The following is a 23,157-nucleotide window of genomic DNA, read 5'->3' as shown; positions in this document are numbered from 1 at the left end:
TCACAGTTATGAGAAAAAAATCTAAATCTATTTAAAGAGTACATTTTTATTCATTTTAACTCTTTAAATAATCTTCTGATTGTGTGCTCTGAAGAAGCTGAATGACTTTAAAGGCTTCCTGAGAGGCCACAGTCTTATTCCAGATCTGTTTTTGACCACTGTGTACACCTTGGGATTCTTCCTGCTTCAGGAGGGCCTGAAGCACAGGGCCTTCCCTGCCATGTCCACTGCTTACCAGGGAGGAACTCCAGCGGGACAGTAGGAATAGGGGCTGCATAATCTTTCCTCTGCTGCTCCAGGCGCTTCCTTCTTTCCAACTCTTCTTGCTGTGCTGCTTTGGTAACAGGCTCCAATTGATCCTCCCGGAGTAGCTTTCTAAACATTCACATAAGAGACAGCACTTGGGTTCAATTAAAATTTGGGCAATGTAATGGTAAGCTAAAGAGAGACATAGCCATTGACAATCTCAGAGAGTTGAGATGGGAGAAGGAGAAGCAACACCAGTCCCACCACACCCATGAAAGGAGCAGCATTCAAAAAACAGGACATCAAGCTAGATGGTTCTAGGCTAACATACGTTCCATATTATTTAACTCCCTGACAGATGCCCCTACCAACTCATCTCTCCACATAATAAATCAAGAATAAACTAGAGTAACATTTGATTCATAAAACTTTTTTAAAGCAGTATAAAAATAGTGTTGTTGGCCCGGTGCAGTGGCTCACGCCTGTAATTCCAGCACTTTGGAAGGCCGAGGCAGGTGGATCACCTGAGGTCAGGAGTTTGAGACTAGTAGCCTGACCAACGTGGTGAAACCCTATCTCTACTAAAAATACAAAAATTAGCCAGGTGTGGTGGTGTACACCTGTAGTCCCAGCTACTCAGGAGGCTGAGGCAGGAGAATCGTTTGAACCCAAGAGGCAGAGGTTGCAGTGAGCCAAAATTGTGCTACTGCACTCCAGCCAAGGTGAAAGAGTGAGACTTCATCTCAAGGCAAAAAGTGTTGTCATGTAGAAAAGAAACTAGGATTGGCCGGGCACACTGGTCCATGCCTGAAATCCCGGCACTTTGGGAGGCGATGGTGGGCAGATCACTTGAGGCCAGGAGTTTGAGACCAGCCCAGCCAACATGGCAAAAGCCTGTCTCTACTACAAATACAAAAATTAGCCGGGTATGGTGGCAGGCACCTATGGTTCCAGCTACTCAGGAGACTGAAGCACTAGAACTGCTTGAACCCGGGAGGCAGGGCTTGCAGTGAGCCAAGATCGAACCACTGTACTCCAGCCTGGGCAACAGAGAGAAACTTTATCTTTTAAAAAAAAAAAAAAAAAAAAAGATATGAAAAAAATAAAAGAAACTACATTTACAGGGATTCTATATTATTTCCGAACTTAGAGTAATATTTCAAGTTGTCATTATTTAAAAAAAAAAAAAGTGGAGGCAGAAGGAGAAAAAGATATTCATTTCCTTTCAATGGCACACATTGTTATTTAATAGAAGGAAGAACTGTTGGGGATTCGGATAGTTAAAGCAGTTCACATTTTTGCTCATCTCTTAGAGCCTTGCTTTCGGTCAGACAGTCCTCTACCATTTGAAGTTGACATCTAAGAAGATGAGACCTCAACTTTAAAAAGTCTCCTCTAGTTTTGAGACATTAAAAAAAAATAAAGAAAAAAAAACAGAAAATCCAGTTCAGAGCACCCTATCATCTTTGGGCTGCCACCTGGGACCTCCAGAGAGTAGAACACCCCCAAGCAGTGGTCAAGGCCTTTCTCATCCTTCCTACAGTCCTCTGAAAGCTCAGATCCAGCGGTCCTGAGCTGCACCGCCACTAGTAATGGACACACAGCTGGCACTTTTCTCCTTTGGAAAGAGAACTCTCCTTCCCAAATCAATCTTTTTGCTATTGACAGCCTTAGGATGAAGGTAAAACCTCTATTCCCTTCCCTCTCCTCTTGCACAGAGCATGGCTCACCGTATGTTTCTTCTCATGTGGGAGGGCTTTTGAGCTCTCTTCTTTTTGGGGTCCTCGGAGGCTAGATTGTTGCCTTGGTGGCGCCTAAGCTGCTCTGAAGGCTCAGAATGAGATGAGGTAGTTGAAGTGCACCGCGGCGGCTGCTGCCCATCTTCTCCCAGCTGGGCATGCTCAGTGCCACACATGCCTTCCAGGGATGGGTCTGAAAAACAAGGGGAAAGACGTTGCTTTACAGGGGTAGGGGAATGAATGTCGATGCCAGACACACCGGGGTTCAAATCTCAGCTCAGCAACTTATTAGCTGGTAATCTAAGGCAAATTATTTATACCTCTCTGAACATCAGTGGATGTATCTACAAAATGACGACAGTGAGGCCCACACCTCAGAGCTATTATGAGGACTGAATGTGTGCATGCCTAGACCCAAGCCTGGCTCAGATTAAGCCCACAATGAATGATTGTCATCACTTTTACTAGAGTTTAGTGCTATGATCAGATTGAGGAAGTTTCCTGGCCTCAGAATGCTCAGAAAGGGACAGTCTAAGAAGCTAGGTTCCAAATATAGCTCACACTCAGTTGTGTGACTCTAGGCATTTACCTCTCATTTACCTCTCATCTGCCAACAGGGAGTATATTCCTCCTTTCAGTGTCTTAAAGCATTCACTCATTTAACTTGCCAACCATTTAAAGAGGGCCTACAATATGGCAAGCACTGTCCTAGATACTTCCAGGGATATTTGTAAGACTACTTCCCTTCAAGTAGTTTGTGTTCTGCTTACGGAGACAGGGCATGTACAAATACAGACTCAACATGGCAAGGTGTGCTAAATGTCACAGGAAGGGCAGATCAACAGATATAAAGACTTCAAGGTTGAAGACATCACAGGAATATGAAAGATACTAATTCATGTGTTGATCACAGAGGAATCATATAGAAGGTAAAATACAAGTCAGGCCTTGAAAGATTTCTAAAGGTAATGTCTTAAAACATAGTTGGGGGTCAGGCACAGTGGCTCATGTCTGTAATCCAGCACTTTGAGAGGCCAAAGCAGGTGGATCACCTGAGGTCAGGAGTTCGAGACCAGACTGGCCAAAATGGCGAAACCTCATCTCTAGTAAAGATACAAAAATCAGACAGGTGTGATGGCAGGTGCCTATAATCCCAGCTAGTGGGGAGGCTGAGGCAGGAGAATCGCTTGAACCCAGGAGGCAGAGGTTGCAGTGAGCCATGACTATGCCACTGCACTCCAGCCTGGACAACAGAGCAAGACATCTCTCAAAAAAAAAAAAAAAAAAGAAAAGAAAAGAAAAGAAAAGGAAGAACAAGCGAACTAAAACAATGTCTGGCATATAATAAACACTATATTTTTTTTTTTTAAAAAAAACAGCTACTACTTTTACTATGATTACTATTATTTCAGGTATTAGGTATGGATTTAGTTTTTTACATTGCCTCTTTTCTACCTTATAATAACTCTACAAGAGTTTTGCTCCCCTAATTCTAAATATGAGGCATTTTTGCTCTCCTAATTCTAAATGTGAGACACTGAAGCCCTGAAAAGTTAAAAATACTTGCCCATGGGTATATAAGAAATAAGCAGAAAAACAGGAGTAGGCAGTTAAAAGTATGAGCTTTGCCGGGCATGGTGGCTCATGCCTATAATCCCAGCATTTTGGGAGGCCAAGGCGGGGAGATCACCTGAGGTCCAGAGTTCAACACTAGCCTGACCAACATGGAGAAACCCCGTCTCTACTAAAAATACAAAATTGGCGAGGCATGGTAGCACATGCTTGTAATCCCAGCTATTCAGGAGGCTGAGCCAGGAGAATCACTTGAACCCAGGAGGCGGAGGTTGCAATTAGCCGAGATTGTGCCACTGTATTCCAGCCTGGGCAACAAGAGCAAAACTCCATCTCAAAAAAAAAAAAGTATTAGCTTTGCAGTCAGGCAGTGCTGGCTTTAAATCCTGTAGGTCTATGTTTGCGGGCATAACTTCTCTGAGCCATAGTTCCCCACATCTGCAAAACAGGTATGTCAATGGTTCTCTTATGGAAGATATTATTCTTCAAACCCTTGTCTGCCTAACTCCATGAAACTCCATACTCCCAACCACATTGAACAGTCTGGGAGCATGCAAATCTCTGGGGCCTTAGTCAGCCATGCTAAGTGGCGATAATTGTGTGGAGAACTCAAATCTCAACTATATATTCTAATCAAAGATCAGAAATAAGAAAGCAAAGGGGGAAGCAGAAATGACATCTGCAAACTGTATCTTGCCATCACAAAATGAATGTTTCTTATACACACATAACACCTCCTTGAAATTGTACACTACACTTTCACGTTAAACCTCTCCATGTGAGACTACTACAAACCTGTCACTGTCGCCTCTCCTGCTCCCTGCTTTCAGTTTAGCCTAACACACATATGAGCATCTGCTAGGTATCAGGCCCTGTGCCAAGGCACAGTGGAATAGACCACATGGGGAAACACATATGCAATGCAGAAAGTGCCTAAGATCATTAACACTTAAGAAAAAGACACCAAATCCAGCCTGACCTAGGGCTGGGCATGGGGGTGCTTCCTTGGGAAGAGTGAGACCCAGGTTTGGTCTCACAGAATGGGTAGGCACCAGCTAAAATGAAGGAAGTAAAGCAGCAACAGGAAGGACCTTCCAACCTAACAACCACTTCCCTTCCCCTTTCCTGGAGCTCCTCATCCAAGGCAGACTTAGGTGAGAATCCAAGATCCTTCTCTGGATGCTGGTACAGAAGTCAACCCTGTCCTGGGGAAGACTACTTCCAAACCTCTCCTTCCTAGCACTCTACTTTCCACTGTCCTGGTGTTTGAGTGGAGAGGAGAGGCTAATGCGGTTACTGTAAAAGTGGACGGATGAGTGGGTCTCACATGTGGATGCCCAGGATTCACTACCTGGCAGCAACTTCCTTGGCCCTCAACTGAGAGACCACTGAAGATTTAGGTAGACAGATTTCACTTTTTGAAAAGCAAAGGGGAAATGGTCAAGAAAGGCATCAGACAAGAAATGTTCATGATGGGACACTGCAATACCATTAACATGAGCAAAAGGTTAAAACATCACACCCCCTTCTCCATTACCACCAGTCTATAGCAGGACTTTTACGAAAGCCTTCCCAAAGAAAGCAGAGCCCAGGGTGGCAAGAAGCAGTAGGAATGTACTGTGTGTGTGAGCCTTGGCTCATGGACATGTTCTACCTGCTGAGGAAACAAGGTGCCATAGCTTATGTGTCCAGCCAGACATGAGAACTAAAAGAGAAGTTTCAAAGTAGAGCTCCAAGTCTGACTAAGCTGCCCTCCCAAATTCACCAAGCTCTTCAAACAGTGCTCTCCAATTTCCACCTAAAACATCATAGGAGCAAGTTCAGCAATTCTGTTTTCCTTTAAAAGAACTATCATTCCTTCAAGCCCCATACCCCTCCAAAGAGCTAATACTTCCACAGCATTTTCATTTAATACTGCTGTCAATTTCTTCCTACTTCACAGCCCTGAATTATTCCCTCCTAAAAGGTGAGGCCATCAAATTCCTCTTCCCAAACAGCTGGCTGGGCAGCAGATTCCCCAAGAGGGGATACCCACTGCTAAATGACTACTTCCACCAATACTGCAGCTTGGTGTACAACACACCAACTACACTTGGGGCTGGGTTGGCACACTTCAATTTAGTGTTTTGCTGGGTCCTCTGGCCTGGTTCTGATAATGATCTCTGATGCTCTCCTTGTCTTTTTTGTTTTGTTTCTATTTCACTAGCGAATTTATTGAGCAATCGCTTGGAGGAGCAATTGGAGGAAAGGTTAGAGAGTAGGCAGATAGGACAGAGTCAGAAAATAGAGGGCAAGTCCAAGAGGTTTGAAATTGATCTGCTGGGCAGAGGTAACGTTTTGCCAACTGTTGTATATCCTTGTTCTGGCGTCTGCTTGTGAAATGGGCTGTTCTTGGGAGGAGAAAGAATAGAACCTGCTGACCTTGCACTATCACCAACAGATTTATTATCAAACATTCACCCCAAGTTATAAGGCTTGGCTGTGAACTCCTGTCTGGCATGGGGCTGAATGTGGCCAAGTGCAGTAACAATTTTCAAATCATCAGGCACAATATATATAATTCTCATGCCTTATACAGATGATACAGATCTAAACCAGCTCCTTATCACCCAGCATTCTTTGAGTGAATCCTCAGCTTCTGGGTTCAACTACTTTTAGCTTATTTAAAAAATTTAGTTTAATAACATTTATTTTATTTAATTTAGTGCTAATAATATTAGCACAGATGTGATAATATTTAAAGTTCATTTTCATGTAAACCAATGTCTTTCAAGTGCTTCATTTTTGCTGTTTCATGATGATTATGGTTTTTGTATAACATTGTAACAGATGCTGTACATTTAATAAACCATTCTTAATAATAAATCTGTTATTTCAAGAATTATATAATTAAATTTCCCTCAGTCAAAATGTAACTTTTCACTATGTGTTCTTGTTTTACCTTCTGAACACTGAATCACGTGAATTCACCACCCAAGCAAAGTAATTTAACTTCCAAAAAATAGCCCTCCCCCAGATTCTAGAATGTGACCCGCCAATAGCTACTGAGAGAAAAGAAAAAAGTTGGCCGGGCGCGGTGGCTCAAGCCTGTAATCCCAGCACTGTGGGAGGCCGAGGCGGGTGGATCACGAGGTCAGGAGATCGAGACCATCCTGGTCAACATGGTGAAACCCCGTCTCTACTAAAAATACAAAAAATTAGCTGGACATGGTGGCGCGTGCCTATAATCCCAGCTACTCAGGAGGCCGGGGCAGGAGAATTGCCTGAACCCGGGAGGCGGAGGTTGTGGTGAGCCGAGATCGCGCCATTGCACTCCAGCCTGGGTAACAAGAGCGAAACTCCGTCTCAAAAAAAAAAAAAAAAGAAAAGAAAAGAAAAAAGTTCAATAAGGAGGTAAAGAGATATGTGCTTTGACAAACAACAAATGTAAATTAAATTAGTATCTGCATGGCTTAAAAGTCAATGACTATTACCACCATAGTTCAGGATCACAGAATCAGGCCTAGTTGCAAATACCCCTGAACTTTCTCCTTCACGTGAGCCAGCTGTGAGCAGTAACCACAAGAGTTATATAAACACCAAAGAACACTTATATAAGATTCTTGGGAATGAATTATGAACACCACCACTACAAATTTGACTAGGCAAATGAGTAGCTTTGAAAGAAAAACTACATTATGTTCAATGAAGGCACAAACACTTTCAGGGCTCTTTCTCCAGGGGTTCCATCTCTTCTCCCTACTTTCATATAAAAAAGACCAACCAAACTCCCAAGACATGCAATTTACCTATATAACAAACCTACACATGTACCCTTGAACCTAAAATAAAAGTTTAAAAAGTAAAAAAAAAAAAAAAAAGATTAGTAGGACCATGCCTAGTGGCTCATGCCTGTAATGCCAACACTCTGGGAGGCTGGGGTGGATCACTTGACACCAGGAGTTCAAGACCAGTCTGGGCAACATAGGGAGACCCCCATCTCTACAAAAATAAAAATAAAAATTAGCTGAGCATACTGGTGCAGGCCTACAGCAACCCAGGAGGCTGAGGTGGGAAGATTGCTTAAGCACAGGAGGTTGAGGCTATAGTGAGCCAAGGTCACACCACTGCACTGCATTCTAGTCTGGGCAATAGAGAAAGACCCTATTAAAATTAAAATTAAAAAAATAAAAAATAAAAAAAGTCCAGCAGACTCAAAAGTATCACCATATTTCTCCTGATGTGATACAACTAGATGTACACATCACAACCTACAATGTCTGTGTGTCAAAAACTCTGCACAGGAACCTGAACACATCTTAAGATCTCACTCTTAGTTTATAAAAATACAGAGGACAGGAGCAGAATACAGTCTCTACAATCCATAATGCACAGAGACCATTATTTAGTCAAAATTCAGTAGATATGCAAAGAAACAGAAAAATATGATCCATAGCCCAGAAAATTTAGTCAAGAGCAATGTAGACAGACTAGCTGTTAGACTGCCAGCCAGGCCCTTTCCGAAGTGCTTACTTTCAGAAGCCAAGAGAAATAATAAATATTGTTTTAAGCCACTAAGTTTCGGGGTGATTTATGACACAACAGCAGTAATTGAAATACAAATTTGGTACATGGGTCCTGCTACACAATAAAAAATTAAACCATGACATTGCATTTGAGATAAGGTGGTGAATAGAAAACTGGAAAGGCCATGAGAAGACTGGTAGAAAAAGCCTGCAGGTCATCAAGGGCATTATTGGTGAAAGTGTTATAGGAAGCTAGAAAAAAACAAAAGAGACACATTGCACTGTGTCAGAAACTTTGGCAACTCTGTCGCCTGCAATAACACGAAAAACAGAAATTGAATCCAGAGCAGGCCTGTGAGGCCTTCTGTTATAGTCTCAGAAATATTTAAGATAGTGCCTCATAGACCTTTCAAACAGACAACAGCCCTCCTGAAAATCTTAAAGGCATATCTAGCAGACGTTCCCACAGTATTATCCCACAGTAGCTCCAGGAATTTCTTTCCCACTCACGTTCCAGGGAAAATTAGAATCCACCTCTCAACAGGAGAGAGTATCAAGGTCAACTCTAGAAAAGCATGTGGGATAGAAGATATTGTTGTATTCGTCTATGGAAAGAAGTCTGTCATATTCCACTCTCTGGCCATAGTAACTCACATTCTTCCCATATGCAAAATACACTTCCCTCTCTCAAGACCCCCCGAAGTCATTACAGCAACAGCTCAAAGTCCAAGATCTTATTGTCTAACTCAAACTGATGTATAGATGTGGCTCTCCACTGCAGATTCTTGGATATACTTCTTAAGTATAGTTTCTCTTTCCTTCTTTATTTTTTGAGACAGGATCTTGCTCTGTCACCCGATCTGGAGTACAGTGGCACAATTATGGCTCACTGTAGCCACCACCTCCAGGATTCAAGTGATTGATCCTCCCACCTCAGCCCCCTTAGTAACTGGACCACAGGCACATACCATCACATCTGGCAAATTTTATAATAAAGATTTAATAAGTAAGACACAAAAAGCTCAAATCACAAAGAAAAAACTCTGATAAAATGTGCTTCATCAAAATTTAAAATTTCTACTCTTGAAAAGACACCCATAGAAAAAGGAAAATCAAGTCACAACCTTAGCAAATATATCAGCAATATATATCTGACAAAAGACTTACATATCTAGAAATATATATGTATTAAATATACATTATTTATTATATATTTAAACTGTGGTGTGTGTGTGTGTGTGTGTGTGTGTATTTATATTTTAGAGACAAGATCTTGCTCTGTCAGGAGAGTTGAAGTAGAGTGGCACAATCATGGCTCAGCAGCCTGAAACTCTCAGATTCAAGTGATACTCCTGCTCAAGTAGTTCTCCTGAGTAGCAGGAACTACAAGCAAGCACATCTAGTTAATTTTTAAATTTTTTGTACAGACAGGGTCTCACTATGTTGCCCAAGCTGATCTAGAACTCTTAGCCTCAAGTAATCCTCCCAACTCAGCCTCCTAAAGCTCTGGGGTTACAAGTTACAATTCAGTAAGACTACACATAATCCAATAAAAAGGGGCAAATAAAGAGAAACAAACACTTTACAAAAAGAGACATACAAATAGCAAATGAACATGTGAAAAGATGTTCAATATCATTAGAAAAATGCAAATTTATAACATGAGATGACATATGACACTTACTAGAATGACTAAAACTAGTAAGACTGATCATACCAACTGCTAACAAAGATGTGGGGCACCTGGAACTCTCATACACTGCTGGCAGGGGTTAAGAGTGGCATAATCATTTTGGGAAACACTTTGACAGTTTCTTATCAAGATAAACATATCTATTACACAACCCAGCAATTCACTTCTTGGTATTTTATCTAAGAGAAATAAAAACATATCTATAATTTGGGAAAAATACCAAACCATCTCTAGATGAATGTTCAGAGCAGCTTTATTCATATGAGTCAAATGTCCATCAACAGGTGAATGGATAAACAAGTTTCAGTACAGTCCTACAGTTGGAATACTATTCAACAATAAAAAGAAACAAACTACGAACACATGCAACACCACAGATGAATCTCACAGACATTATGCTGAGCAAAAGAGACCATACACAAAAGAATATGTATTGTACAATTTCATTTATATCAAATTCTATAGGCAAAGCTAATCTATAATGACAGAAAGCAGTTCAGTGATTGCCCAGAAAATTAAAGTTCCCAGAAAAAGAAATTTCTGGGACAATGGATGTTTTTTCATTTTTTTCTTTCTTGAGATGGAGTCTTGCTCCATCACCAGGCTGGAGTGCAGTGTGTGATCCTGGTTGACTGCAACCTCCACCTTCCAGGTTTAAGCGATTCTCTTGGCTCAGCGTCCTGAGTAGCTGGGACTACAGATGCATGCCACCACACCCAGTTAATTTTTATATTTTTTAGTAGAGATGGGCTTTCACCATGTTGGCAAAGATGGTCTCAATCTCTTGATCTTGTGATCCACCCGCCTTGGTCTCCCAAAGTGCTGGGATTACAGGTGTGCGCCACGGCGCCTGGCCTTTTTTTTTTTTTTTGAGATGAAGTCTCCCTCTGTCACCCAAGCTGGAGTGCAGTGGCATGATCTCCACTCACTGCAACCTCCAACTCCCAGGTTCAAGCGATTCTCCTGCCTCAGGCTCCTGAGTGGCTGGGATTACAGGTGCCCACCACTACGCCCGGCTATTTTTGTATTATTAGTAGAGACGGGGTTTCACCTTGTTGGCCAGGCTGGTCTCAAACTCCTGACCTCAGGTGATCCAACCACCTCAGCCTCCCAAAGTGCTGGGATTACAGGCATGAGCCATTGCACCTGGCCAACAGTGGATATTTTCTTTACCTTGATTAGGGTGGTGATTACCTGGGTGTATACAACAACCAACAGTCATGTACATGTGAAATATGTGAATTTTATTGCATTTAAATTACACAATAACGCTGATTTTTTTTAAAAAAACTTATGATATTGCTAAAGTTATGCTTAAAGGGAAATAGCCTTAAATGAACATGTATAAAAAGAATAAAAGGTAAAAATCTATGATATAAATTTTCTTCTCAAGAAATTAGAGATACCAGATGCTAGAAGGGTAGGGGAGAGAGGAGGATGAAAAGAGGGTGATTAATGGGTATAAATATACAGTATAATTAGAAGAAATAAGATCTAGTAGGGATTTTGGGGTGGATTGTTTGTTTTGAGGCAGAGTTTCGCTCTCGTTGCCCAGGCTGGAGTGCAATGGCGCAATCTCGGCTCACCACAACCTCCACCTCCCAGTTCAAGTGATTCTCCTGCCTCAGCCTCTCGAGTAGCTGGGATTACGGGCATGCACCACCACACTGGGCTAATTTTGTATTTTTAGTAGAGATGGGGTTTCTCCATGTTGGTCAGGCTGTCCTCCAACTCCCGACCTCAGGTGATCTGCCCGCTTCAGCTTCTCAAAGTGCTGGGATTACAGGCATGAGCCTGATAGATCAGTAGGATGATTATACTTTATATTACTCTATTGTATATTTCAAAATAGCTAGAAGGGAATAATTTAAATGTTTCTAGCATAAAGACAAATATTGAAGGTTATGGATATCCCAATTACACTGATTTGATCTTTAAAAATTACATGAATGTGGCCAGGTGTGGTAGCTCATGCCTGTAATCGAAGCACTTTGGAGGCCAAGGTGGGCGGATCACCTGAGGTTGGGAGTTCAAGACCAGACTGACCAACATGGTGAAACCCTGTCTTTTTTTCAAAAAAAAAAAAAATTAAAAAAAAACATTACATGAATGTATTGAATTACGTATCAGGTATAATTATCAGGTGTGCCTCCCAAATATATACATCTATTATGTATCAATAAAAAAGCTTTCTTTAAAAAAGAAAGAATTAGAGAAAGAACAGGAAATTAAACCCCAAAATAGTAATAGGAAGAAAACAAAAAGAAGATTAATAAAATCAAGAAATGAAAAATAATGTTAAGAACAAAAATATTATAATATTCTTTATAAAACAGACATAAGTTTAAAAAAAGAACAAAACCAAAACCAAAAGCTGACTTTTTTGAAAAGACAAGTACAAATGCTGCCTCCTCAGAAGACTCCTGATCATTCTAGCTGAAGTAGGCCCTTTCTCCCTACTGCTGGGGCTCAATCCTTTATTGTCTACATGGTTCTTACAAAGAGCTTATCAATTTTAGTACTTTGATCAAACACTTGTCATCTGTCTCCCCTTCTAGAATGTAGCTCCTTGAAGGTAGGGATTATGTCCATCTCATTCACCACTGTATCTCTAATGCCTGACAAAAATGCCTGTCACGAGCAAAAACAAAAATAAAAATAAATGCCTGTCACGGCCAGGTGTGGTGGCTCACGCCTGTAATCCCAGCACTTTGGGAGGCTGAGGAGGGTGGATCACAAGGTCAGGAGTTCAAGACCAGCCTGCCAAGATGGTGAAATCTTATCTCTATTGAAAATAGAAAAATTAGCTAGGTATGGTGGCTGGCACCTGTAATCCCTGGCACCTGTAATCCCAGCTACTCAGGAGGCTGAGGCACAGAATTGCTTGAAAGTGGGAGGCGGAGGTTGCAGTGAGTTGAGATCATCCCACTGCATCTCAAAAAAAAAAAAAAAAAAAAAGCTTTTCACATAACAGACATTCAAAAAATAATTTTAAATGAGCTTAGTTTTAAAAATTTGCCACTAGAGTAAAATATGTATGAATAAAAACATCCACTGATGTTTTTATATATCAGATCTGAGGTATATCAGAGGTATATTAGATCGTATTTAATATGTTTCCTTATCATCCATAATCACATGTTGATATTCTCTGTGGACCACACTTTCCCTAATTCTACATGTTGATATTCTCTGTTGACCACACTTTCCCTAATTCTTCATGTCATACAAAGCCAATATATTTTCCAAGAGGCCTGAATAAATTAAAAACTCAGCTGAACACAATGGCTCACACCTGTAATCCCAGCACTTTGGGAGGCTGAGGCAGGTGGATCACCTGAGGTGAGGAGTTCAAGATCAGCCTGGGTAATATGGTAAAATCCCATCTCTACTAAAAACACAAAAAATTAGCCAGGCGTGGTGGGCGCCTGTAATCCCAGCTATTCGGGAGGCTGAGACAAGAGAATCGCTTGAACCCAAGCGGCAGAGGTTGCAGTGAGCCAAGATTGCGCCATTGCACTCCAGCCTGGGCAACAAGAGCAAAACTCCATCTCAAACAATAAAATAAAATAAAATAAAAATTAATCAATTAACTAAAAATTCATGTAAACCAAAATGTGATACACCTTCAAAAGAGTCATGAAGCCAATTTGAGGAGAAAAAAAAAAAATCCTCACCATAGTTATACCCTGGGAAGAAAAAAATCATCACAGCATTAACATTGAAGACAATTAGGGGATTCTAAATTATATACATATTTAAAAATGAGATTAGAGGCCAGGCGTCAGTAGCTCCCACCTGTAATCCCAGAACTTTGGAAAGACCAAGAGAGGAAGATTGCTTGAGCCCAGGAGTTCAAGACCAGCCTGGGCAACATAGTGATACCTTGTCTCTACTAAAATTTAAAAAATTAGCCAGTTATGGTGGCACATGCCTATAGTTCCAGCTACCAGAAGGCCAACATGGGAGATTCACTTAAGCCAAGGAGTTCAAGGTTGCAGTGAGCTATAATTGGACCACTGCACTCCAACTTGGGCAACAGAGCAAGATCTTGTCTCAAAAAAAAAAAAAAAAGAAAAAAGAAAGAAAGAGAGACTGAGATCTGAGACGAAGGGGACCAAGATCATTCTGACTGCTCAAGAAACAACTTAAGTCAGGTGTGGTGGCTCATGCCTATAATCCCAGCACTTTGGGAGGTTGAGGCAGGAGTATCGCTTGAGGTCAGGAGTTCAAGACCAGACCGAGGAACATAGCAAAAACCCGTATCTTAAAAAAAAAAAAATTTTTTTTATTGAGAAAAAAATTTTACTATTTCTTACTAATACTACATGAAATCTTATTCAAGAGAGAAAATCAGTTGCATCACTGTATTACTATTAATGCTAATAAAACCTTTTAAACAGATCCATCCAATCTCAATCAGTTTTGACCACAAAAGATTTCCATAAATCTTTTATAACCTCTTATAATTTTCCTATTCACTTCCTTTTTCCAACTTTCTATATCCATTTTCCATCTTTTTTTCCTTCATCTTTTTTTTAAATTGCATTTTAGGTTTGGAGGTACATATGAAGAACATGCAAGATTGTTGCATGGGTACACACATGGCAGTGTGATTTGCTGCCTTCCTTCCCATCACCTATATCTGGCATTTCTCCCCATGCTATCTCTCCCCAACTCCCCACCCTCCGCTGTCCCTCTCCTATTTCCCCCCCGACAGATCCCAGTGTATGATTCTTCCCTCCCTGTGTCCATGTGTTCTTGTTCAACACCCACCTATAAGTGAGAACATGTGGTGTTTGATTTTCTGGTCTTGTGTCAGTTTGCTGAGAATGATGGTTTCCAGGTTCATCCATGTCCCTACAAAGGACACAAACTCATCATTTTTTATGGCTATATAGTATTCCATGATGTACATCTGCCACATTTTCCTTGTCCAGTCTATCATCGATGGGCATTTGGGTTGGTTCCAGGTCTTTGCTATTGTAAACAGTGCTGCAGTGAATATTCATGTGCATGTGTCCTTAGAGCAGAATGATTTATAATCCTTTGTATATATACCCAGTAACGGGACTGCTGGGTCAAATGGAATTTCTATTTCTAGGTCCTTGAGGAATCACCACACTGTCTTCCACAATGGTTGAACTAATTTACACTCCCACACAAAAATTTTTTTAAAAAAACTAGCTGGGCATGGTGGAGCATGCCTGTAGTCCTAGCTACTTGGGAGGGTGACATGAGAGGATAATTTTTTTCTAGAGAAAAAAAAAGAAACAAACAAACAAAACATGAAGAAATGGCCTTCCCACTCAGCTCTCACAAGGGATAGGACCAACTACAAACCATTTTTAAAAGATAGCAAGGCTACACGGGGTTTCTCAACCTCAGCACTACTAACATTTGGGATTAGATAATACTGTGGTGGGAGAAGCTGTCTTGTGTGCTGTAGGATGTTTAGCAGCATCCCTGACCTCTTTCCACTGGAATCCACTAGATTCCAGTAGCACTATCCTGATTGTGACAACCAAAAATATCTTTAGACTGTCAAATGTCCCCTTGAGGGCAAAAATCACCCTCAGTTGCAAATCACTGCTTTAACAGAATTAAGGCTAAAAAAAAAATAGTAATGAAACAATCATTCTTAAACAAAACTACATGCCTTTTTAACCATCTTAAATTCTATCCCTGTACTGAAGTCAGAATTAATTTTGACTCTGCTTAGCATCATGATGATTTTTGGCCACTGCTGTAATCACAGGCAAGAATTACCATGTTCTCAGCAAACCAGCCACAAAGTGGGAATTTCTCAGCTAGAGGTAAAAGAAGAAAGACTGTCTGATAACTTAAAGGATTCTACTTTAATTTCTAAATAATACAGAGTTATGAAAACATATAGAAGTACATGCCTGGTTCTACTAAAATCTTATCAAGAGTAATATCAAGAAAAATGTCAAGAAGTCCAAAATTTTAAAATCCAAATTAAAACTGAAGACACTGATGAAAACTATATTCCCATCTTTAAAGTAAGCCTCTCCTATGTCCTCTTACTTTTTCACTCATGAAATAAATGACTATGAAACAATGGAAAAGACTGCTTAAACTAACTACAATAAAATTACAGGGTGTGTGTGTTTTTTTTTTTTACAACAAAGAACATCATCAACAAAGTTAAAAGATAAGCCACAAACTAGCTATTACTAACCTTGTAAGTAACAAAGGGTTAATATATCTAGAATACAACAAAGAACACTTACAAACATGTAAAACACTTGTTTTCTATCTCACATATCCAAACCTAACATCATTGCTTCAGAAATTTGAGCTGATTTTTTTTTCTTTTTGGTTTTGTTTTGAGACAGAGTCTTGCTCCGTCGCCCAGGCTGGAGTGCAGTGGTGCAATCTCAGCTCACTGCAACCTCTGCCTCCTGGGTTCAAGTGATTATCCTGTGTCAGCCTCCCAAGTAGCTGAGATTATAGGAGCCCACCATGCCCAGCTTATTTTTGTGTTTTTAGTAGAGATGGGGTTCCACCATGTCGGCCACGCTGGTCTCAAGCTTCTGACCTCAGGTGATCCACCCGCCTCGGCCTCCCAAACTGCTGAGATTACAGGCATGATACACCTCTCCTGGCCTTGAGCTGATCCTTAAAACTACTCCCCTACTTTCTCCAATCACCCAACTTCATTATTCCGTCAGCTATGAGAAAAGATCTACTAATTTTATCTCTCTTTAACCAAAATCCTTATGCCAAACATAAATGCTGAATCACATATTTAGTTTATTTCCCCCATTCCTTCCATCTCCCAGAATTCCAGAAGCGATCTTACACATAGCCGTCACCACAAATTAAGGAAAATAAACTCTACTGCCCAGGGATCAGAGAACATAAAGAGAGCTAGGTACTACTTGAAAATGGCTGCAGCTCATACAAGAGTGTTGTATGAAAGGAGAGAAGGTTAACACTCCCCTTGACAATGATGGAAGAGGCCTTCTGCCTGACAATACACATACTGTTTAAGGCATAGCCACCTACTTTGAGGCATCCAACTATAGTGTTTTTTTGTTTGTTTGTTTGTTTTGAAATGGAGTCTTGCTCTGTCGCCCAGGTTGGAGTGCAGTGGTCCAGTCCGGGCTCACTGCAACCTCTGCTTCCTGGGTTCAAGCGATTCTCCTGTCTCAGCTTCCTGAGAAGTTGGGACTACAAGCACACACCACCAGGCCCAGCTAATTTTTGCATTTTTAGTTTCACCATGTGGGCCAGGATGGTCTCGATCTCTTGAACTCATGATCTGCCTGCCTCAGCCTCCCAAAGTGCTGGAATTACAGGCTTGGGCGATCACACCTGGTCTCCAACCATAGTTTTTATAACTAAAAGAATATAATTGGGCCAGGCCCAGTGGCTCACACCTGTAAATCCAGCACTTTGGGAGGCCGAGGCGGGCAGATCACCTGAGGTCGGGAGTTCAAGACTAGCCTGACCAACATGGAGAAACCCCATCTCCATTAAAAATACAAAATTATATACTCACAAAAATTTAAAATAAAAAAAAAGGCAACAGGCAATCCTTGGCCCCTGTTGACCCATCTGAACCCTTCCTTCTGGTACTGCCAAAGGACTCAAGTGACAATAGGTTGACCACTCAAGAATTCCTCTTACAATTTTTCCTCCAAGGGTCTCTCATCTCTCTAAGAAAAAAAAAAAAAAACTATTAAAGGAATGGGCTATGTATCTGAATAGGAGAACAGAGGTGATAAGACATGTTCTTGCTTACTTCCCAAAGTATGAGTGACCAAAACACGGAAAAAATAAAAACAGAATTAAAGACTTAAGCATGGGCCAGGCATGGTGGCTCACGCCTATAATCCCAGCACTTTGGGAGGCCGAAGTGGGTGGGTCATGAGGTCAGGAGGTCAAGACCAGCCTGGCCAAAACAGTAAAACCCTATGTCTACTAAAAATACAAAAATTAGCCAGGCGTTGTGGCAGGCATCTATAATCCCAGCTACTTGGGAAGCTGAGGCAGGAGAATCGCTTGAACCTGGGAGGCAGAGGTCGCAGTGAGTTGAGATCGCACCACTGCGCTCCAGACTTCATCTCAAAAAATTAAAAAAGACTTAAGCATATTATTCTTGGAAACTTCAGAATCACTAAAGGGCCAGTGATTCCTCTGCCTGCCATTATGCACTAGAAGGAGTAAAATGGTTCCAGACGCTGCAGTTGCCTAATGTGTTGGATCTAGAGCTGATATAAGGGTCATTTCAATCAGTGCTGGGCTTCCTTCCCTTCTTAGGGGCTCCACTTGACAGTCTCTCTCAAGGAGATCCAGAAAGCTCTCTCCTAACATCTCCAGAGAGCCTGAGAGCTAACAGTTGGAGAAGCAAAAGGAATCTTTCTTTTCTTTTAAATAGAGACAGGGTTTCACCATGTTGGTCAGGCTAGTCTTGAACTCCTGACCTCAGGTAATCCACCCACCTCAGCCTCCCAAAGTGCTAGGATTACAGGCGTGAACCACCGGATCTTTATATCCCAAAAGGGATTATTAAGGAACAGTCATTCTTTTATTTTTCTTTTTGAGATGGAGTCTCGCTCTTGTTGCCCAGGCTGGAGTGCAGTGGCTCAATCTTGGCTTACTGCAACCTCTGCCTCCTGGGTTCAAGTGATTCTCCTGCCTCAGGCTCCTGAGTAGCTGGATTATAGGCACCTGCCACGATGCCCAGCTAATTTTAATATTTTCAGTAGAGATGGGGTTTCACCATGTTGGCTGGGCTGGTCTCAAACTCCTGACCTCAACTGATCCGCCTACCTCAGCCTCCTAAAGTGCCGGGATTACAGGCATGAGCCACCATGCCCAGCCCCAAAGATTCATTCTTTAATAATGAATAATAATGAGAACAAGTCTCTTTACAGCCTTGGGGGATTGCGATCCTTCCCTATGGGCTCAGACAGGTAAAGCCTCATGATGTAGTGCAGAATCACCATTGTCCCTCCCCAAAATCCATTTTAAATGGTGATGGAGGTATGAAATAGTATACAAATCTTTCGATAACACACAAACTCCTCTAAGCCCCCATGTAGAGGTGGCCATGTCAAGTGAGAAGAAACTAGGAGAGAAAACTACTGTTCCTTTAAAGAAGGAAAGGGCAAAAAGAACAACAATAGCTCATTCTGCTTCTTTTATTTGAGAGAAGGCTTGGGTGTACAAACTAAAGCGATAATCCTCTCAAATTTGTTACTATTATGTCTGTTACCCTAAGAGAGAAAAAGACAATAAAACTGATCCTACCAACAAACAAAAGCGTGCTAGTAACCTGTGGTGTTGGGGGCGGAATCAACGGAACTCGGTTTACTATTCTATTCTACTGATGAACACTTTGAACCACACACACACAAACCCAGAAGGATTTGGTAGTTGAGAAAAAAGGACTGAACAAAGACTGGGGTTTCACAAGCAGAGCATCGGATGTCACAGCAGACATCATGCTGGGAAAGCACAAGAGGCAAGGAAGAATTAAGAAACCTTTACAAAATCCCAAATTAAAGAATATTACGGCCAGCCAGGCACAGTGGCTCATGCCCTATTCCCAGCACTTTGGGAGGCCGAGGTGGGCGGATCACAGGGTCAGGAGTTTGAGACCAGTCTGGCCAATATAGTGAAATCCTATCTCTACTAAAAATACAAAAAATTTAGCCAGGTGTGGTGCTGTGGGCCTGTAATCCCAGCTACTCCAGAGGCTGAGGCAGGAGAATCATGTGAATCCAGGAGGCAGAGGTTGCAGTGAGCTGAGATCATACTATTGTACTCCAGCCTGGATGACAGTACGAGACTGTCTCAAAAAAAAATAATAATATTGCTATAGCTCATAATTTTCTATACAAAATGCACTCAAGTATAACTGGAAATTTTAAATTATCCCTTCAGAACCTTAATGATGATAAGAACTTCTGATCTGGGAGCAGAGAACAGGGTAGGTTGAAGAGCATATGCTGTGGAAGGCAGGGCCAAATTACCAGTTCCCACACCCCAGTCTAAGAGAAGGGAGAAAGTAAGCATCATGTAAAGCCATGCCTTGGCAAAATAATAAATTAATGCATGTAATGAGTCTTCTGAACCATCTCATTAGTTGAAATACTAAATGTTAACCCTGTGAATGCAAAAGGCTGGAGAGTAAACTCTGGTCAGAGAAGACAGGAAAAGCCTTTTCTGACTGGCCATTTAAAAAATAAAACAGGCTGGGCTCGATGGCTCACACCTGTAATCCCAGCACTTGGGAGGGCAAGGCAGGCAGATCACTTGAGATCAGGAGTTTGAGACCAGCCTGGCCAACTTGGTAAAACCCTGTCTCTACTAGAAGTACAAATATTACTGGCTGAGTGAGGTGGCTTACGCCTGTAATCCCAATGCCTTGGGAGGCCAAGGCGGGTGGATCACTTGAGGTTGGGAGTTCGAGACCAGCCTGACCAACATAAAGAAACCCCATCTCTACTAAAAATACAAAATTAGCCAGGTGTGGTGGCACATGCCTGTAATCCCAGCTACTCGGGAGGCTGAGGCAAGACAATCACTTGCACCTGGGAGGCAGAGGTTGTGGTGAGCTGAGAGTGGGCCATTGCACTCCAGCCTGGGCAACGAGCAAAACTCAGTCTCAAAAAAAAAAAATAAATTAAATAAAATATATATATATATATTTGCCAGGTGTGGTGGTGGGCACCTGTAATCACAGCTACTCAAGAGGCTGAGGCAGGAGAATATTCTGAACCTTGGAGGTGGAGGTTGCAATAAGCTGAGATTGCGCCACTGCACTCCAGCCTGTGTGACAAAGCTAGACTCTGTCTCAAAAAAAAATTTTTTTTAATAATAATACATAAAACAATAGACCAGGTGCGATGGCTCATGCCTGTAATCCCAGCACTCTGGGAGGCTGAAGTGGAAGCATCACCTGAGGTCAGGAGTTTGAGACCAGCCTGGCCAACATGATGAAACCCTGTCTCCACTAAAAACACAAAAATTAACCAGGTGTGATGGCAGGCACCTGTAATCCCAGCTACTTGAGAGGATGAGGCCAGAGAATAGTGAACCCGCGAGGTGGAGGTTGCAGTGAGCCAAGACTGAACCACTGCACTCCAGACTGGGCCACACAGCAAGACTCCGTCTCAAAATAAATAAATACATACATACAGGCCAGACACGGTGACACACGCCTGTAATTCCAGCACTCTGGGAGGCTGAAGCAGGCAGATCACGAGGTGAAGAGATCGAGACAATTCTGACCAACATGGTGAAACCCCATCTCTACTAAAAATACAAAAATTAGCTAGGCGTGGTGGCGCGTGCCTCCAGTCCCAGCTACTTGGAAGGCTTGACGCAGGAGAATTGCTTGAACGCGGGAGGTAGAGGTTGCAGTGAGCCAAGATTTCACCACTGCACTCCAGCCTGGCAACAGGTGACAGAGTGAGACTCCATTTCAAAATAAATAAATAAATACATACATACATACATACAAACAAAATAAACCAAACTTTTTCCATAGGGTCATAGAAAATTCTAAGAAAATATGTATCTATCTGGGACCATGCTGTAATGTTGCTTCCTGATGGGTGAAAAGAAAGGAACAATTAGGCCGGGTGTGGTGGCTCAGGCCTGTAATCCTAGCGCTTTGGGAGGCCAAGGCGGGTGGATCACCTGAGATTGGGAGTTTGAGACCAGCCTGACCAACATGGAGAAACCCTGTCTCTAATAAAAATACAAAATTAGCCAGGCACGGTGGCGCATGCCTGTAATCCCAGTTACTCGGGAGGCTGAGGCAGGAGACTCACTTGAACCTGGGAGGGGGAGGCTGCAGTGAGCCAAGATTGCGCGTTACACTTCAGCCTGGGCAACAAGAACGAAACTCTGTCTCAAAAAAAAAAAAAAGGAACAATTAAAAGAGTTGCTATAACACAGTACAAAGTCTCTAAGCTAGAAGAGCATTCAGCAGTGGCTCTCCCAAGGCCCTACATTCCACAATGACACCATCAAGGAAAAAAATATCTCATCCTTCCCTTTTCTCATGTCCATCATGGACTCTGTACCTAAAGAGTATACCTGAAAAAAAAAAAAAAAGAGTGTACCTAAGTATCCCAGGCCACTCCTCTCCATATCATTGCTACTACGTGGTCTGGATTCCTACACCAACCTCCACAGAGTCTCCCTGCCTCCTAACTTGCATCCTCTCCAACACACAATGCAGAGAGTGTAAGCTTTCTGAATTTGACTATGTCAGTCTTCACCCACCCAGGATCTTTTAAGACACTATACCTATCCCTTTTGTGCTTAGGATAAACTCTAACATGCTTAAGGACTCTTTTGATTGCTCACCTCTAGTCTTCTCTGACTACCAACTACCTACCTCCAACCACTTCCACACACACAGCTTCTGCTCCATGGTTTCTAGCCTCAAAAATCACAGTGCTTTCACTGGTCTCTGGGCCTTTGCTGATGCTGTGTCCTTCTTTCCCCACCTCTTTATCCAACAGTTAGATTCGAATGACTTAATTCTAATTCATGTTCTCGGGTTTCAGTTTAATGGTTATTCCTCCAGAAAGCCTTCTCTAGGTTCCTCCCTCTTTATTCCAGTGTGTGCCCAACATTGCCACACTGTAGTGCCTATCAGTAAAGCTGAAGAGAGAAAGTCAATAGTTGCTGCTGTCTCTAATTATAAATTACTATTTGAGAAACTAGATGTATTTAAAACACATAAAATTCAGGCTGGGCACAGTGATTCATGCCTCTAATCCAAGAACTTTAGGAGGCCAACACGGGTGGATCACCTGAGGTCAGGAGCTCGAGACTAGCCTGACCAACATGGTGAAATCCCATCTCTATCAACACTATAAAATTAGCTGGGTGTGGTTGCGGGCGCCTGTAATCCCAGGTACTCAGGAGGCTGAGGCAGGAGAATCCCTGGAATCTGGGAGGCAGAGGCTGCACTGAGCCAAGATCGTACCACTGCACTCCAGCCTGGGCATTAAGAGCAAAACTCCATTTAAAAAAAAAAAAAAAAGTCAAATTAAAGCAAATATAAATTCAAAGCAAATACATCCTGCTTCTGCATTCTAAATTGTATCAAAAGCAACTGGAAGGCCAGGCGCAGTGGCTCATGCCTGTAATCTCAGCACTTTGGGAGGCTGAGGCAGGTGGATCACTTGAGGTCAGAAGTTTGAGACCGGCCTGGCCAACATGGTAAAACCCCATCTCTACTAAAAATACAAAAATTAGCTGGGCGTGGTGGTGGGCACCTGTAATCTCAGCTACTGGGGAGGCCGAGGCAGGAGAATCACTTGAACCCGGGAGGCAGAGGTTGTGGTGAGTGGAGATTGTGCCTCTGCACTCCAGCCTGGGCAACACAGCAAGACTCAGTCTCAAA

At 42.1% G+C, this 23,157-nt stretch overlaps 1 protein-coding gene and 1 non-coding gene across 6 annotated transcripts in view; one reads left to right on the top strand and one right to left on the bottom strand.

Moving 5' to 3' along the window:
* RAD54L2 (RAD54 like 2) overlaps positions 1-23,157 on the bottom strand; it is a 112,533-nt gene that overhangs the window by 26,705 nt on the left and 62,671 nt on the right. For all 5 annotated transcript variants that reach the window (XM_032290022.1, XM_032290021.1, XM_032290023.1 and 2 more), the window contains 2 exons: positions 1,977-2,178; positions 236-375 (listed from right to left, as the gene is read on the bottom strand). In XM_032290022.1, coding sequence (XP_032145913.1) covers positions 236-375; positions 1,977-2,178 — 342 coding nt within the window. The remainder of the gene's footprint in view (positions 1-235; positions 376-1,976; positions 2,179-23,157) is intronic.
* LOC116559657 lies at positions 16,688-16,813 on the top strand. The gene has a single exon (XR_004272560.1). It is a non-coding gene; the product is annotated as a U6atac minor spliceosomal RNA (small nuclear RNA).

This window comes from Sapajus apella, unplaced genomic scaffold (assembly GCF_009761245.1).
Source record: "Sapajus apella isolate SASKATOON/1434 unplaced genomic scaffold, GSC_monkey_1.0 scaffold23, whole genome shotgun sequence".
Taxonomy (NCBI): Eukaryota; Metazoa; Chordata; class Mammalia; order Primates; family Cebidae; genus Sapajus; species Sapajus apella.
This window is presented reverse-complemented; position numbering and strand designations above follow the sequence as displayed.